General features: G+C 46.5%; 1 protein-coding gene across 5 annotated transcripts; it reads left to right on the forward strand.

Annotated features, from left to right (window-relative positions):
• Positions 1–2,164: 2,164 nt before the first annotated feature.
• On the forward strand, positions 2,165–13,777 carry LOC138726026 (UAP56-interacting factor-like). 5 transcript variants are annotated; one of them, XM_069867398.1, is made up of 9 exons: positions 2,165–2,298; positions 5,131–5,274; positions 8,469–8,611; positions 10,418–10,545; positions 11,365–11,449; positions 11,880–11,923; positions 12,010–12,084; positions 12,726–12,837; positions 13,589–13,777. In XM_069867398.1, the coding sequence occupies exons 1-9, from the start codon at positions 2,214–2,216 to the stop codon at positions 13,682–13,684; spliced, it is 912 nt and encodes a 303-aa protein (XP_069723499.1). In that variant the 5' UTR covers positions 2,165–2,213; the 3' UTR covers positions 13,685–13,777. The 5 variants fall into 5 exon arrangements, with proteins under 5 accessions (XP_069723499.1, XP_069723494.1, XP_069723496.1 ...); XM_069867393.1 differs by lacking the exon at positions 2,165–2,298 and adding an exon at positions 2,954–3,125; XM_069867395.1 differs by lacking the exon at positions 2,165–2,298 and adding an exon at positions 2,954–3,125 and having other exon boundaries at positions 11,883–11,923.
• Positions 13,778–15,360: the final 1,583 nt, after the last annotated feature.

Below are 15,360 nucleotides of genomic sequence, written 5' to 3' on the forward strand. Positions count from 1 at the left end.
CACTAAATCTACTAAAAGACTGAGAAAACATTTCAGATAATACAACTGTTTGAATGCTGGCATGTGTTCCCTTCTCCCACTGACTTCTATTTTTGTTTGGTTTTTGCTAAAAGCCTTCTAGGGTTCCTTGTGGTTTGATTATGTGACAAGAAGAGCACCTGATAAATTTAAAGGCTCAGTGCCCCAAAATAACACTTGTTGTGAGAAAATTCATTATGCATGTGCCCTCCAGGGAAGGAATACCTGGCACCTCCAGCAGAGGTTCTAGAGGAACCCTCAACCAGTTCTAGAGGAAAGCACAACACGATTATTTTTTTCTTTGTTGATTTATTTTTATTTTTTAATAACCCCACTTTAACCTTTACAAAGTCACATTACTGACATTCCTTTCTCAGGATGCAGAGTCAAGTCTGTCTGCAGACACTTGCAGCCCTCTCTAATGCAGGGGGATTGCACTTAAGAGGAGGTTCTGGCTCTTAAGGCCTTTTCACCAACTCTAGCATATGTCACCTACACTGTTTATGTGAGAAATTACTCAGAACCGAGTTAATGGTAGTACTCAAGCATACCAGCAAATGGGACACTTGCCAAGATGTTAAGAGGTCACAGACTGGCAGCTGAGAGATAACACAGTACATATCCAGATACTTCCCAGATGCAGAAATTCAGCTGGTACAGGTTTTATGGGTGGGTGTAATACAAGAAGTAGTTACTATCACAAGAAGGGGAATGTTTTTTATTTAAGCTAAAGTAAAGTTTCATCTAAGTAATTGTATTTTTTGAAAGTAAGACAGAATGTCCCTCTGACAGCATGTTTTCTTTCAGACAATGTCTTTCCAGGGACTGTTCATTCTTTGAAGATGATAACACCTTGTGTCCAGTATGATTTGTGCTGAGATGTCTCTTCTGTAATCCCCTCTGTCTGTAGACGCTCCCTATCCCAAATGCAAGGTCAGGCAGAAAGCTGGAGCCAGCTCCAAATTACCAAGAGTTTTGACTGTTGGGAAGATCATAGTAACATTAAAATTGGAAAGAAATAGAATAGTTATGGGAAAGTTTATACTATAGTATAAAGTTTATATGCATGTAAGTGGTAAATATATTCTGCAACCAGCTTATGTCTTGGCTGCACACGGTTGATGGAGATCACTCCATCATGTCGCTCGGGCCTGATAAAGGCTGCTCACTTTCTAAAACTCCAAAACAAGTCATAGAGAGTTTATTTGCTGCCTGGGGTGGGTACCGGTGGCATCAGTGGGTGTGCGGGTGCCGGGGCAGGGCTGCCTGGGCAGAGAGCAATGAGTGCCACTGGCTGAGAGCAACGGCATGAGGTTTAACAAGGCCAAATGCCGGGTCCTGCACTTGGGGCACAACAACCCTGTGCAGCTACAGACTAGGAGCCGTCTGGCTAGAAAGCTGCCTGGAGGAGAGGGACCTGGGGGTGTTGGTTGACAGTGACTGAACATGAGCCAGCAGTGGCCCAGGTGGCCAAGAAGGCCAATGGCACCTTGGCTTGGATCAGAAACAGCGTGACCAGCAGGGCCAGGGAGGTTATCCTCCCTCTGTACTCGGCACTGGTGAGACCGCTCCTCGAATCCTGTGTTCAGTTCTGGGCCCCTCACCACAAGAAGGATGTTGAGGCTCTGGAGCGAGTCCAGAGAAGAGCAACAAAGCTGTTGAAGGGGCTGGAGAACAGGCCTTGTGAGGAGCGGCTGAGAGAGCTGGGGGTGTTTAGCCTGGAGGAGGCTGAGGGGAGACCTCATTGCTCTCTACAACTGCCTGAAAGGAGGTTGTGGAGAGGAGGGTGCTGGCCTCTTCTCCCCAGTGACAGGGGACAGGACGAGAGGGAATGGCCTCAAGCTCCGCCAGGGGACGTTCAGGTTGGACATCAGGAAAAAAATTTTCACGGAAAGGGTCATTGGGCACTGGCAGAGGCTGCCCAGGAAGGGGGTTGAGTCACCATCCCTGGAGGGGTTTAAGGGACGGGTGGACGAGGTGCTGAGGGACATGGTTTAGTGATTGATGGGAATGGTTGGACTCGATGATCCGGTGGGTCTTTCCCGACCTGGTGATTCAGTGGCGCCGCTCGGAGCGGTGCCGGCGCCCCCCGAGGCCGCGCGGGGCCGGGTCAGGGCCGCCCGGGGCGGGTTGGGCGCATTCCGGGCAGGCGCAGTGCGCGGAGCGGGGCGGCGGCGGCTCCGCGTCGGGATCCCATGGAGGCGGTGGGGGCGCAGCAGCCGGGTCCGAGCCCCTCGGCCGGGGCGCAGCCGGCAGCCGAGGAGATCGACATGTCCCTGGGTAGGTCCTGCGGGGCTGAGCGGCCCTGCCTGGGGGGTTCGGTTGGGCCCCCGCAGCTCCCGCACCTGGCGGCGGCGGGTGGCGGGGGGGGGGGGGGGGGAGCCGGGCCGGGCTGAAACAGCCGCGGGGGGAGGAATCGGGGCTTCAAACCCATCGCGGGGCTCGGGCGGCAGCACCCCGAGTGCTCCAGCCCCTCGGCAGAGGGGAGAGGCCGGGCAAACGAGCGCTATTGACATGACGCTGCGAGCACCCTCGGGGCTGCGGGCTATTTATAGCGGCTCGCTCGTGATGCTCGTCATTCCTCTGGCACCGGGGATGCGAACTGGCCACAAACAACTGCCCCTGTGTTAGCTCCGAGGGCCTGGGCTCTGACGCTCGGACGATAGATCATGTTAGATGATGATGTTGACGTCTCCGCTGTGGAAGGAGAGTCCGCCAGCGCCTTTCGTTATTGGGTCAGCTTCCTAACCCAAACCTTGTGTCATTTCTTCCCAGCGATGAGCCACTTGTCGGGAATAGCAGAACATTTTCCACTGCAAACTGAGACTGATCCCTTGGCTGATGCACCGTTCTTTTAATGGTGCTGTGAGGGCTTACAGAAATATTGGGTTCCTAGTTTTTAATTTAGTTTTTTTTGCCATGGTGTTGCGCAGCCTTTTTCTGTTTGCCGATGTGTGGTACTCTTTGCTTTTGCTCTCTTAGAGCTTCTCTTGGTCAGACCTTCTGTGGTCCACCTACATATTCAATCCAGAATACACCTTACTCGGGGCAGAAGAGACAGCTAGACAACAAGAGCTTTAGTGAAGACCTGGTACTTTTACCATCAGGTATTTATTTCTGTGCTTTCAGATATGTTGGGCCTTACATAGGTAAGCAGTCCCGGGAAAGTGCAGGAGTTACTCTAAAGCTGCTCTGATCAATCTAATTCTGTCTTGAGGGCATAGGGTGCCTTAAATGACCTGTCAGGATCCCTTCCAGCCTTACACAGTACTCATATTATATTGCTCTGTTAACCCCATCATATTTATGGGTGCAAAAGACAGAGTAACAGCTCATACCCAAACAAAACTAGACCAGACAGCTGAACATTCATCTCCTCATCTCCTCTCCATTCCCAGTGCGTTCTTCCTCGCACTGTAGATAGCCCACCCTTGGACGCCTGCATCCACAGCCTTGCAGAGATGCTGTTGGTACACTTCAAAGCAGTCTGTGCCCCAGATAGCACATGTCCCAAAGGCACACTTAGCTGATAACATTAGTGCATTCATACTGAGAACGTCGCCCAGCCTCTCACAGAGCACTCTCTGGGAGACTTGATGGAGAAATCACAAAAGCAGTCACACAGGCTATTCTTCAATCTCCTCTCGATTGCTATCCCTGGGCTTTACATTAATTTGGACACAGGAGTTTCTTGATAGAAAATGACAAGTGACAAGTGCTGGAGGTATGATGCGCTGTTCGTGATAATCACCCTTTGAAAGCTAATAGCACTTCTGTGCTTCCACTCCAGTGATTCATTAAAGACCTGGAGCAGCCACTGTCTGGGAAAAGGCCTGATTTGGACACTTCTTTCCTCGCTAATTTGTTAAAGTAAAGTTAGAACATTCTGCTTGGAGCTTAACAGATGTGGCTTTATTACTTGCTAAATATTTTCTGAAAATTTGAGGTCAAAAGAGGAGATTATTGGAAAATATGAATTAATGAGGAGAAGTCCCTTTGCCTTTCCTCTTCATCAGAACAGCCTGAATTAAGAAGACCATCTCATTGAAAACTGAGGGTCTTTGAGGTATTTCTTGACAGAGTTCTGCATGTAAAAGTAATTTGTTCGTGGTTCATATATCTCAGCTTCCAGTACTATCTTTTAAACAGTTGAAAACTCTTGTTCAGGATGGGTATGAGCTTTCAAATCCCTACCAGGTATATTCTGGATACTGCAGGTGGATCGCCGCTTTCCTTTATGTCTCTTGTCTCTCTCTGTTGTAAAACAACACGTCAGTGCAGCTCAGGGGATGTGCAGCTGGTTATGGCAGCACTGCCTAGGGAAGCACCCAGGAGATGGGAACGGAAACTGTCCTACAGCTGCTTGGTGAACCATGAGTGTTTGCAGGGCTGTGATGTCCCCTTTCTTGACAGGCACCCTATACAAGTGAGAGTCCTTCCCTACAGCCCTCACATCGCAGCCTTCGCTGCACTGAGTTTCAGTTCTTCCCTTTGCAAATGTAGGAGCTAGGCAGACATTCATCCCACTTGTGTTTGCTTGACACTTGAACAGCATTTGAGTTGTTTATACGTCAGGCAGGCAAATGTCCCCTGCACAGGGCAGTGTCCATATCCCACACGTGGCAGGGACCCTTGGAGCAGCCAGAACAGAGTGGGTGCACCCTTGGGTGCTTCTGTCCATTCTTTGCCCTTTGACTACTTCTCCCAAAGCCTCTCAAGTCAGATTTTCTGAAAAACAATGTTCTCTGCTCAGTACAGAGCTCCCTGTCTTCTGCAAAAACATTTTCCTTTATGCTTATGGGAAATCTATGCAGGATCAGATCCCTTGGTGAGACATGGGTCTGAAATCTTTGTCCTACATGTGGTGGATACATGCCAGATGGCAGCACGTTTTTAAATAATTTGCTGCACTCTAATCTCCAGCCTGCAGGAGCTGAGTAAATTGATCCTATACTTTCTGAGGTAAGCTTAATCTTTTAGTGTTTGGCCAGTGAAGCTCACAGATCCACAAGCTCCATTTTTACTGCAAACAATTGCAAGCACCAGAAGTAGGAATCATTGTGGGTAGAATGTGCAAGTTTTATGGGTTTTCCCTTTTCCATTTTGATCTAGATGACATCATAAAACGCCACAGGAAAGAGCAAACAGATGCCAGCACCACAGGGGACAGGCGAAGTCAGCAGGTCAAGAACGGGAATTCAGCATATGGGTACGGGCGGCCTCGTTTCCGTGCCTGGATGCAGAGGAATTTGCAAGGTAGGTGAGCGTCTTGGGACAGTGGAGGCCTGCCAAGCTGGAAAACACATTTGTGTAACACAATACATCTCTTAAATCCTTCTCCCCTCTAATTCCTGTGTGCATATAAGATGTACTTGGGTTCTGAATAGCTTTTCTCCCTGTTACAATGGACTATCAGGGCCCTTTCAGAGCATAAATTCATCCATTTCTCTCGTTTCCACTCTCACATGAATTACTAATTCAAAGTGACTTAATATCTATTCTCTATTCCCTTTTGGCTTTGCATATTTTAATTATGCCTCTTCCTAATCCTCTTTTTCCCAGAACACACTTAATTTACCCCTTCAGAAACGATCTTTGATAACTCAGTTACTTGAGCTAATTTGTCACTTTTGCCAACCATGCTATTTTTATGATGAGTTTTCTTATAATACTGTGTGATCACACAATAATCTATATTTGGTTCCACTAGCTTTTATCTACAAAACCAAAGTGATCTTCTGGATGAAGTGCCATCTTTATCAAAATTTTGCTTTTTTTTTTTTCAAATTACTGCTAAATCCACTAAAGGTTTTAGTGACATTTTGTATCAATGTCTTTACAGTCTTCCCTTGGAGTGCCAATGGCACATCAGGGCAGTGGGATTCCTGGGAGCGATCCTGCTTGTCTCCAATCTGCGACCCCCTCTCATGTTCTCGGTTTCCACCACATATTGCCTTAATGAGAATTATTCTGGTTCAAAACAGAATGGTGATAATTGCTCTTTGCAAACTGATTTTTCTGTCGAAGACAGAGGCCTTGATATTCTTATACACTCAAGCAACTACTGCATGCAGTCAATTAAATTAAAGGAGGTTTTTTTTTTGGCTGTTTCTTAGAAAGGAGAACTTTTCTGTTGTTTTTTAGGATGATTTCTCCTAGTCTTAGTATTTCTTAGGTTTTAAATAAGTCTGATTTCAGCCCTTTGTCAGTGGCAATTTTCAGAAGCTCAGCGCGACTGGGAATTTCACCCATAATTCTTCAGGGGCTCATTTCACTTCGGTCCCTGCTGAAATGAGGTCCATTTGGGGCTGAGATGTGATACCCATTATCAAAATGACGATCAGAGCAGCCCAGCACTGTAATGACAGAACATGGAGAAGGGTATTACGCTGATTAAACCAGCAAGAGAATTTGTGCAAGTGGAGTGCTGTTATCCCTCCTGGGAATACAGCTTAAACTATCTCCCCGGTAGGGGAAAGATGACTTTTAATGACATGAAATTTGAATTTCAAGTCTCCTCAGAAAAAGACTCTGTCAGACATTGGAACTTCTTCCCAGGCTGGACTTGCCGGGCAGAGGTGCCTCTTGGCTAACCCAGGTGTGCTCAGCACAAGGCTCTGAGTGTGCACCTAAACACAGGGAGGCCTTTCCCAGTTGCTGATCTTGTGGGGTTTTATTCAAATGTTCTTCCACTAATACATATTTGCCAGGCTTTTTGTAGTGATGGAGCCTCCACGTGTGACAGACTGAGGCCTTGGTCCCCAGCTGGTGTACACGGGGTACCTCTCGGAGGCTGAAGGCTCTGTCGTTAGTTGTTTACACTGGAGAGGCACTGCTGAGCAGAGCCTCTCCAATATGAACTGTCTGACAGGCATGATTTTCTAGTCAGGGCTGCCTTTTGAAATAGCCTGGAAAGGCAGCTGAGCTCAGTCTGTCTTGCTGCAAAGGAGGTGGAAACAGGCGAGAGAAGGGGGCAAGGCCAAGGTAGTTGTTGAAGGGAACGAGAAAGGGAAAAATAAATTGTGGGGACAGAACCAGGAGGGGTAAAAAAGGGCCATTAAACACAGCAAGACCACACCTGGTCAGGAAGACATAGATTGCCAAAATTCAGATGTTTGTTGTGAAAGGAGCGTTTACAAACCTGCATTTCTACGGTGAGAGAGCATCATTTGCAGAGAAAAAACTACTGGCCCCACAGAGCTTGTGAGCAGCATTGCATTTGTGTGAGTGTTTCAAACCAGCACCTGGACATGCTGTTTGGAAGGTGCTTCCTATGCATATGCCCTGCTGCCCTTTTGTTTTAGAACCAGAGCAGCTCAAATCATCTTCATTTGTAGTCCCACGTAGCAGCCCACGCTGGCAGTAACCGGTGTTATGCCCTGGGGCTGGAGCCTTCATTAATCACTGCCGTGATGGTCCCCAACAGCAGCATCACCACTGCCTCTAAACACTTCAATTCTAATTGCTCCGAGTCATTATAAATTGCTGTGATGTAGGAATCGATGGCATAGGATCGATACATGTGTCTAACTGCTCTGTGGTTTGTATCAGTGAGGTTCTGCTCTATGGTGCAGGGGTTTAACCGAACCCTTGCTGCCCTGTGCCATGCACTGCATTATGCCTGATTTATACAACCCTTCGAGTATCTGTGCACATTTCACTGGTACAGCAACTCGGAAAATGTCTACTTCATTATTAATACAGAGGTTTATCATGTGAAGTAATTAGGCTTTAATGCACTGTGCCTCCATCTGATGAAGTGTTATCCTCTCGCTCGACACCTCATCGCATCTCAAAATCATAAACAGGCTTATGGAAAAATATTAAAATTCAAGATGGGCTGTTGGTGTGTATGTACTGTGCAGGTATGTGAAACAGCAGCAGAAGATGCCCCTTCGATATATTCAGTAAGTAAGGAAGGATATGCCAAGCAAAACAATGAAAAATAATGTACATATATAACATATAAGAATTATGGTGCAGTCTTCGCTTATCAAGCGCTATAATGTGGGCACTCAGAGCTATTCCAGGCTGCTGTGGGATTGGCTTCCAGATGCTCAAGTCTCTTGCATGTCTGTATCAAAAGGCTTTTTCCATTTCATAGTTACATAGATAACAATGTGAGCCCTAACAACAGATTGACAGGTTTCCTGATGTGAGTCTTCCTACATTTATTAGGAATCAGAATCATGGAAGGGTTTTCTCTTCTATGTTCTTTCAAATCAAATAATGTGTTTGTCAGTCCTGCATATAATGTTAGTGAAGTGTTGGAAAGTTAAATTATTTAATAGTCTGCAAAATTAATTTACTTTTCTGGAATAAATTAATGTGATTCTTGCATCACTCTTTATACAGATACTCCAATATAATATTAAGTTAACCTTGTAATTAATTTGCAGTATGGTAATTTTAAATTGAATTTTGAAGGATGATAAAGTTTATTTTCGTAGGACCTAACCGTTTTAGAAGAGGGTTTGGACAACAACAGTACAATCGGAGACAATTCAGGAATACTCTGCCTGGTCCCAGGAGAAGAGCCTCTGCTGCATTAAATGGAGTGAGCCCTTTAAATCGCCAGGCATCAGCTCAAGAGGTAGGGGAGTAGGTACAGCTGTTCCCAAATGTTGTATGGAAATCTGCTGGATTTTATGATCCTGGATCACCTCAAAGAACAATCTACATAAAAAATTCACAGGCACCATCATTTATATGCTTGTGCACAGCATTTGTATGCATAGGTGAGTACAGACACATATGCATATAAATCAGCAATTTTCCAGTTGATTTTATAAGCTTGTGACTTGGCATAATTTTACTGAATTAGGTCCCATGGGTTTTATGGAAAAAAAAGATTCAAAGCAAATGTGTTCTTAAAAGACTTTAAAACAGTTCCGTAAAAAACAAATTTCTTGTCATCGCCTCTAACTCTTATCATTTAGAAGAGGTATGTTAAGATTCACTATTATTTGTCCTCCACTCGGAGCACTTTCCAGTGAGGTCACGTGAGGTCAAAGGACAGATTCTTGTTGACTTCAGGTGGCTTTGGTTCAGAGACATGCTTTTCACAAGCAAGTGAATTTCCTCCTCAGAGACACTGATTTCCAGTATTGTGACAACCATCGGTCAAATTGCCCATGTGCTTCAGTATAAAATGCATTTTTTCTTCATCACTTTGCCTTTTTCAGGTTTAAATATTTAGGTCTTTTCTCTGCTCAAAACCACTTAAAATAAAATTGAAATATTTTAATTTGTTTTTTGAGTTATTTTTAAGTCTTGAGATGGGAAGGAAGTAAAGTGTTCACCATTAAAGTAATTCTTACAGCTTTCTTCTGAGTATCACTAATATTAGGCTGGTTTGGTGTAGAAGGTTGGAAATCAAGTGGTTAGATCATCCTCTGTGAGAGGGGGTTGATTTTTGCCACACTGTTGGAAATCCACTCAATTAGATGGTCATGTATGCTCAGTGAACTTTTAAAAAACACCAAAGTGATGATCATGGTGGCACATTTAATGGCTCTGTCCTGGGGTTATAAATTAGAGAAACCTAAACTGAGCGTGCATGTGCATGGAGTGTGATTATTCCTGAAAATAAAGATTATGATGACTCAGATATTGAGTGTGGCTGGGTATTAACAGAAAGCGATAAGCAGTTGCTAGGAGGCATAATTCTACAGAAGCTTCCATTTTGCAGAAATAAACCAAGTGGGAAGAATGTGGAAAAACATTTCAGTTAGCGGGTAATAACAGTGAAGGTGGTTGTCCCACACTAATAAATGGGATAGAGCCTGTGACAGTTTGTATAAGTAATTGCAGGAGGACCTACACTGCTGAAAGGTCTTCTAGCGTCCTTCGTGCTTCAGGGTTTGGACCAGGCAATGTATGTATCCCAACAAGAAAGGGTCAATGACTGAAAAGAAACCTGAGCAAAGCTTTAAGCATAGCTTGTGTGAGATTCGTTCTGCACAGACTAATTATTTTTTATATTTCTGCACCATTAAAGTGGAGCATTCTTTGTGGTACTTGTAGTTCCATGCCCAGGAACCAACGCATACATTCTGGTTGTGGACCATGTTGTATACTCAGTCCAAATGTTGAGACTACAACATTACCAGTTGAAATATTCCTGCCATATATGAAAAAGACTTCCCTGAAGAGACCAAGTTTTAATAGGTCTAGCATCAGGGTTGTTCTGTTGCAGGACTGCAGAAGTTGTAAAGGAAAGGGAATAAGAATATGGGGAATGCAGAGCACACAGTGCTGGGCTAAGTCTTGTTTGAAGCAATTGCAAGTGGTGATGAACACACACATGAGCAGGGAGGGAACTGCTGCAGTTCCTCTCTTTATACACTGAGATTGTGGCGTGGTTGACGACTACTGAGCTCTCACTGCTCTTTCACAGGGCAACAAGAACAATAATGCTTTCTCCAAAAGCAGCGCCAGCGGGCAGCTGGAGGGACGGCAACGGCCACCCCCAGGCCCCAAGAGATTCAGAGCAGCTGCTGCCAGCACCCAAGCTCCGGGGAAAAGGTAAAAATACTTGGTAACTCCAGGCTTTTTTTGATTTCCAGCAATTCCCTGTGCAGCTCATGGGGCTGTGCTCTTGGTCTGCACCAGCCGGCAGTGGCTACAGCCATGTGCTCTTGCAGTGTGAGAAAAATACCCGAGTATGTTAGGAAATAAACCAGTCTCATGCTGAGAGTTAATAATTCAGGTATTAAATCTGGAAAATGTGACTTTTGTATTTTGATTAAACTTTTTCTCTGTCACTTTGGGGAAAACTTTTGAAGGGTGAAATAACATTTCTTTTCATAAAGGCAGGAAATACAGATTCCAGCCATAAAGGATTGGCAGGGAGAGAGAGAGTGTGTCCCAAAGAGGGGCTGCAGGAGCAGACGTTGTGGCCCAGGAGCCGTGATGAAGGCAGGCTGCCTGGCACTGGGCAGTCTTGATGCCTGTCTCATCATGGTCCTTATGCTCTCCCAGCTCAAAAGGAAGCTCCGCTGCAATCCTGTCTTTCTCTCCTCTGAGTAGAGCAGCGACTGAGGTCCTCCAGAGGACCAGAGGTCCCTTCTGACTGTTTTTTTTTCTACTGTTTTCCTCTTTTATTTTAATGAGAAGAGTTCGGAACAAAGAGAAGCTACTGTTTCATTTGAGCAGAAAAACGAGTTCCTCTGAAATTCTTTGCTGGCAGAAAAACCTGTTGGGGTGAACTTGGTAACACACAGTCTCATTTGCTTCTCCGACTGCTTTCTAATACCACACTAGGTTAGGTATTTCAGCATTTAACTTCAGGAGAGGCCTGGCATCATATTCACCTATGTCCTTTTCTCTCTTATCCTTTACCAGCAGGCCTTTCCTGCTAAACAGGGGGCCACCCTTCCAGCAGAAGCGGACGCAGCAGCGTTTCTCCAAATCCAGCTTTCGGAGAGGGGTCAGTATTGAGACATTTTTTTCTGAAACCTGCTCATGGTGACAAGCCTTCAGTCTAACCAGCCTTTGCCCAGTTGTATCTTTGCTTCCAGAATTAAGTGGGAGAGATGAATGACTTTAACAATGAATATTTTCCTAGGAAAGTATTTGCAGGACAGGTAATTTTTAATTCAGCTTAATATTCTGGCAGCTGGAAAATAAAAGCTGGGCAGGTAACAAAAGTAAATCTTGCAGCTTATACAGCAGCTCAAGCAGGGCAAAGTAAAGCCACCCCATACAGATTGCTGTGCCAGCAGGAAACCCAAGATTAGCAAATTTTTTGACAACATGCAAGAAAGAGCTATTCAGAGACACCAAATGAAATACTGGAAAAGGCATCATTTCTGAGAGCTAATTCTTTTAGTCATTTTTTTTTTAAATATATTTCACAGCAGATGGATGCTAATGGAGAAGCGAAACCACCAAGGATGAGAAGGTAATTGATGAACACAGGCGTGCTGCAAACACAACGTGCTCTTTCACGCTCAAATCGAAGCTGGATACATCTCCCTGTCTCGGCAGGTGGCAAGTGAAACCCAGCCCTGGAGCAGTTCTGACGGTTTCTGTGGCTAATCCCCAGGCGGGCCAGATCGGCGCGTAAGTAAATGAGGTGATTTGTTAGGGTGGAAGCCCTACAAAAACCATTGCAAATCCCTTTAGCATTATTGCAGCTTTGTTTCTTCTATAACAAGTATGCAATGAATGGTTCAGACTCAAAATGACTGGCAAATGATGCCTTGTTCCCTTCCTGGCGTATCTGAAACAAGACTGGTAATTACTGTGCGGCTTGTTTGTTATCCTGAATAAGGAGAAATGGAAGTGCTGGCAGCAAATGGGAGGTGGTAGGCTGTTTGCGGGGTGTTGCGGGGGAAACGCTGTGTACCCTGAAGGGACACACTGCACCCGCTGTGCAAGAGGAGTGCAGAGGCTAGAAGGGGAGCAGCCTCACCCCTGGACTGAGCCAGTGCAGCTGCCGGACCTGGCACCCAGCTAGGGGCTGAAAGAAGGGTGGGTGGGGGCACCCCATGACAGCCTTGATGTGACACAGTCCCCAGTTCTGGAACTCTGCCTGCATGGCAGCTCTCTTGGCACCCTTTGGACTCACCCAGCCTGCTGTGAGACGTGCCAAGGGACACAAGGGACACGCGGGTGTCTCCTTTAGTCCTTGCTGGTTTGCAGATGATGGGAAGCAAGCTGTTCTAGCATTCTGAGTGACTGCAAATCTGTGCTTTCCCCAGGCCTGGATCCAAGCGCCCATTCCTGCGAAGCCAGAGGCCTCCGCTGTGGGCAGCCAAGCCTCAGCCCAAGGGTGTGCTGCTGAGATTCAACTTTCGTGCGATGGCCAACCAGGTAGAGGATCATCGATGGGACAGATGGCACTTTGCACCCTGCAGCAGCCCTTCCTCTAAGCTGTTAACACCATCCTCGGGTTTTTGGGGCTGCCAGTTAGGTTTATCTATCATAATCCAGGAGGAAAGTCCTATAGCCACGTTGGCCAGATTGATTGCAAAACCGAAGACACCTGAGAAGACTGTTCAGCAACTACAGACTCAGCCCAATTTTCCCCACACTGTTGGCCCCCCTTGACCTGTCCCTGTGCTTGCTTGGAGTGGGGAGATACTCCCCGTGAGCGGTCCTTGCCTGGTGGGACCATTTCACTGTCGATGCTCACCACTCCTCAGAGACGCACAGCACTTTGGGCTTTGCTCTCTGTGCTTTGGTGGCCTTCTCGGTGCCACATTTTACACTGAAGTATGATTCAAGAGCCCTGAGGCAGGTCAGAAACGCAGCTCCACCTTCTTCATTGCCAGCGTTTCTTGTCTGGACGGGTTGGTTTTACTTGATGCCTTGTGCTCAAATGCCATCTGCTTGCTCCTGTTCTTGCCAAGGATGCCTGGTGTCTTGGGGCTGGGCACTGCTTGGAGGTTTTCCAGCTGTACAGTCTGTCAAGCTCCTTGTCTTCATGTGCTGAGTGGTTTAATTGACTAACTGGCTGTGAAGCACCGTCCTGACTGATGGGCTCTAATCAATACCCTGCTACAAGTCTGGCTGTGCTTTGTCACAAGATGTGGAACTGACTCGCTCTCCCTTTCCCCTGCAGACCAGCCTGACGCTGGATGAGAGGTTCTCTGGTCTGAGGAATAAGAGGCGCTTTACAGCAGCCAGGAGCGCCAACCGGACAGTCACCATGCCTTAGCACCACATGCTCTTCACAGGGACTGCTGTAACAGTCCAGGCCCTGTAATGGGCAGCTCAATAAAACTCAATAGATTTTCTCTGCGATAGTTAATATGGCAATGTGCTGTCTACTTCCTTGCACGCAGAATGAATGAGTGATTGAGCGCAGGGATGAGGCAGGATGAAAGTTGGGGCCAGAGCACAGGGCAGGTGTGACAGGAATGGGGTGGTGGAGGGGGATAAGCAGAGATGGATTTGCTGGGAGTGCTCTGCTGCAGAGTCGTAGGGCTGGCACCAGCCCTACCCCTGTGCCAGTGCACCCTATGCTCCCTCGGGGAACTCCTGCAAGAGGGAAAGGGGACCAGCTCCAAGCCATACCTGTGGAGCCTTCTCTGTGTTGTCCCATAGGTGGTACAGGGTTGAGGACACGGCACCTGCCTGCACCGGAGACAGAGCAGGGAGCAGAGCAAGTGCGGGGCTGATGGATGTACCCCAGCAGGGATGCTCTAGCTGCCCACATTCCTCAGCATCCACACAATTGCCCAATTAGTTGTGCATGCAGGCATTCCTGCCTGGAGGTTTGCAGTGTAAGACTCTGAAAATGTCTTGCTCTGCCCCTATAGTCAGGGCTGAGCACCTTGCATTTCTCTTTGGTTTGCTGTGCTATTCCAACTGCCGCTGCCAGCAGAGTTGTGGGGATGAGGTTAGATGTACTGTGCCGCTGGAGTGTCTTTAGCATGGAGCACAGAGAGGCTGCTCCAGCCCAAATGAGGTTTTCCTGTGCTGCAGTAGTTCTGCATTAGGGATTTCATAAGTGCAGCTCCACCCGTGCTTAAAACACCAGCACAACTGACTTAGCAGCTGTGGGAAGAAGGCTGGGCTCTCCAGCAGACCGATAAACATTGGCTGAGATGTTAATGAGCTGGGTCTAGTAATTTTTTAATGAAGCCCTGCACCAACTATGAGTCACTAATCCAATTCTCCACCTACTGCTGCACCAAATGCATTGGACACAGCCAGTTACTGGGCTCTAAGCTATACTTCTTAAAGTAAGTATTTGATAGACTGCTTTACATTTTACACCGAGCATTTTTAGCAAGAGTCTGGACTTGGCACTGGTTTTATAGGAATGTATGAAATGTTGTTAGTTGAGAAAGTGGTGATGTACGAGTCCAATGCGCTGAATAAAAAACTAACTTGTCAAATGTTACCTCCGGTTATTTCCCTTCCTTCAACAGGCTTTTGGCTCAGGTTCAGCCTCTTGGTGTGGCACTGTGGGGTGCAGTATGCCTATGCCTGGCTGCTTCGGCTGTCACCTTAGCACTTTCAGGGAGGTCATGGTCCTTGTAGGTGCAGTTCCCTGCTCACAAAGCTGGCTCCAAAGCACAGCCAAAGCAGTGGGAGGTTTTCAATAGATACTTTATAAAATCTTTGCAGTGATTTCTTTTGCCTTTATTGTTACTGGCAAAATTAGTACAGCAGACTAGGTTCAGACTATGTCCAAAGCAAAATGAATGCAAACCGACTTGCAGGTTAAAGGGCTCAGGAGCAAACACATCACCCCTTCATACAAATAATCCAGATGTGATGGAAGATGAACAAGAAGCACTGTCACAAATGGCAATATCTCTGGTTTCAGATGCATCTTCACTATAATTATTGACAAAAGATAGTAGACTTGCCAAGAAAACTGGT

Source organism: Phaenicophaeus curvirostris, chromosome 13, assembly GCF_032191515.1.
Source record: "Phaenicophaeus curvirostris isolate KB17595 chromosome 13, BPBGC_Pcur_1.0, whole genome shotgun sequence".
Lineage (NCBI taxonomy): Eukaryota > Metazoa > Chordata > Aves > Cuculiformes > Cuculidae > Phaenicophaeus > Phaenicophaeus curvirostris.

What these genes read in the sequence shown, in the direction of transcription:
- LOC138726026 (XM_069867393.1), top strand. Translation starts at nt 2,969, where the DNA reads ATGTGTGGTACTCTTTGCTTTTGCTCTCTTAGAGCTTCTCTTGGTCAG. An exon ending in CCTGGTACTTTTACCATCAG is followed by an intron (nt 3,126 to 5,130) that starts GTATTTATTTCT and finishes ATTTTGATCTAG; the next exon opens with ATGACATCATAAAACGCCAC. An exon ending in ACCCAAGCTCCGGGGAAAAG is followed by an intron (nt 10,546 to 11,364) that starts GTAAAAATACTT and finishes ATCCTTTACCAG; the next exon opens with CAGGCCTTTCCTGCTAAACA.